We start from the raw sequence: 2,550 nt of genomic DNA on the forward strand, positions 1-2,550 counted from the left end.
GAGGCAACATTATCCTTGTGCTGTGCATAGCTATGGAAGGGACCCAGCAGGCCCCACACACGGCAGGAAGCTACAGACATAACAGGAAGAGCCCGAACAAGGATCTCCATGGCGGGATCACCGGGATGTGATAAGATTAGAATGCGTTGCGGGGATTTAACCCTTCAAATGTTTCCATCCAGATCTGTAAATGTCACTGTTGGTCTCCTGTGCCGGGCAGGTGAATTGAAGGGTTCCTGTCTCTTTAAGGCTGACTGGCGGGTTTCCGGTGTTGGGCCCATTATGGAATGGGATGAATGTTCGGTTCTCGGTAAGTCGCGCGGTGTCACCCGGCACCGGCTCCCCGTGGGAGTTCTGCAACAAGATAGGAAACAACAAACTCTATGTCTGGCAGTCCTCGCGGACCATCAGACTTGTTTTCTCCCGCCGCGCATCCGGGAAGAAGAAAAAGCACAAAAATGACTGAAAAACACCTAAAAATAACCAACCTGAGAACCGGAAACCAGACAACCCGGCACCCTGACATCAGCACTCTGACTCATGCAGGAGCAGAGCAGGTCCTGCTAAATCATGGAAGAGGTGATGTATACTGGCCGGGCAGAGTCATAGATGGAGGGGGGTGTATACTGGCCGGGCAGAGTCATGGATGGAGGGGGTGTATGCTGGCCGGGCAGAGTTATGGATGGAGGAGGGGGTGTATGCTGGCCGGGCAGAGACATGGATGGAGGGGGTGTATGCTGGCCGGGCAGAGTTATGGATGATGGATGTGTTTTTTGGGATAATCATGTGAATCTGGAGCGCGGTGGAGGATCGCTGACCCGGCAGGATTTCATTGTCTCCTGTAATGGAAACCCGTCCATGTGTTGCATATAAATATCTGTTGAATAAACATGTGCGCCTGGCCCGGCATCGTCCTGAGCCCGCCGAGCAATCGCACAAATAACTGCTGAATGAAACGCGTGCGCGGCAATACAGAATGAGCGATGACTGCGGGTTGTCACATGATCTGCGTCTGATACATCTTCTCAATTCTGGAATCGCCGGTCAGCACATCCGCTAATAACGCGCCGCGAATGTGTGACTAATGACTCCTCACCCGGGGGCCGCACTTCATCACCCCCCCCTATCCGAAATCCCAACTCTGCGTCTCTGACAACACGGGCAGAAAACGGAACATTCCCCCCATGTGAGAGAGGGGGGACAGTCTTGGTATACGGCCTCCTGATGGAACGGGTGCTTGCTTGGTCTGGCCGGAGGGTTTCGGGGGGCGGCAGAGGCCCGTGGCGTGGTGCCCCCTGGGGGTGGGGTGCCAGAGAATCACATTGGGTGTGGGACCCCACATTGACTCACTGACACCAGGTCACAGCACTCCATGCATTTACTGCACATCGCCTCTAGGGCCGGCCTTATGGCTGGTCCGGGGCAATATGTTTGCACTCCGGCCCCTAGGGCCCGTCAGCGTGGCGCTCCGGCACTTTAGATTTATCTGTGCACGACCCCTCCAATGGTGTCACCCAGGTGCGGGCTGCACCCCCCCTTGTGACGCCACTGGGATCAGCAACCATTGTGCAGCACAAACCGGTTTCCCCATTAGAAGATTTTCCTCGTCTGGTGACAACAGTTTTGGATTTCCTGTTGCTTTCTGTCTCGGTGACAACAGTCACAATACGATAGATGGGCACAGTGCAGACAATTCTGGTGTCTTCCTCTTATCGCATTGTATGAAATCACCCCTTACGGCTCCTCCATGACGCCATGTCTGCATCCCGGGGCTCTGATCCGCCTCTTCCCATTGGCTGATAGGATTTCGGCTCCTCGTTATCGGATGATGAGAAGGAAGTCGATGGGGTGACCTGGGAGTTCCGAGATTCCATTGTCATTTCCTCCCGGCCGAGACGATGAAACAATGTGTCTGATAATCGGAGTCACATGACCTCAGACAGACGGCAATCCAATGACATCTCATTCCTGAGGGGGAGATGGAGCTGAATGATGAGCTGCTGCACATTCCTCCACTGACAGGCAGGGTCCTGACCAATGTGATGGGGCCCCCGCCGTTAGGGGCCCCCTGGGCTTCTGATCATCTCCATGGAAATCCCTCTGTAACCATTTTTCCAGCGCTGGGCCGTTTAGAGTTTTCCAGACTTTTGTATCCTCTCAAATTCTGCCGCCATCTCCCTAAGTCCCAGTGTGCGCTGAATGTAAACGGCGCCGGATGGCGATCATACATCAAACACGCGGCGCTCCGGTCATGGGCAGAGCGGAGGGGTGGGGGAGGGGGTCTCATGTCAGTATATCGTTATCCAGACACACCAATCACATTCTGATACATTGTTTCCATTGTCCCTTCAGAGAAGAATCTCTCCTGACCCCCCCCCCACAATCCTCATCCCGAGGACGCAGATCGCGCCGCTGACCCCCAACAATCCTCATCCCGAGGACGCAGATCGCGCCGCTGACCCCCAACAATCCTCATCCCGAGGACGCAGATCGCGCCGCTGACCCCCAACAATCCTCATCCCGAGGACGCAGATCGCGCCGCTGACCCCC

General features: G+C 55.3%; 1 protein-coding gene across 1 annotated transcript in view; it reads left to right on the forward strand.

Annotated features, from left to right (window-relative positions):
- Window positions 1-1,979: 1,979 nt before the first annotated feature.
- The window catches only part of LOC108801863 (glucagon-like peptide 2 receptor), a 33,665-nt gene continuing 33,094 nt past the window's right edge, over window positions 1,980-2,550 (forward strand). The window contains exon 1 of the mRNA XM_018573773.1: window positions 1,980-2,022. Coding sequence (XP_018429275.1) covers window positions 1,980-2,022 — 43 coding nt within the window. The remainder of the gene's footprint in view (window positions 2,023-2,550) is intronic.

This window comes from Nanorana parkeri, unplaced genomic scaffold (genome assembly GCF_000935625.1).
Source record: "Nanorana parkeri isolate BGI_ZX_2015 unplaced genomic scaffold, ASM93562v1 scaffold2537, whole genome shotgun sequence".
NCBI classification, from domain to species: Eukaryota; Metazoa; Chordata; class Amphibia; order Anura; family Dicroglossidae; genus Nanorana; species Nanorana parkeri.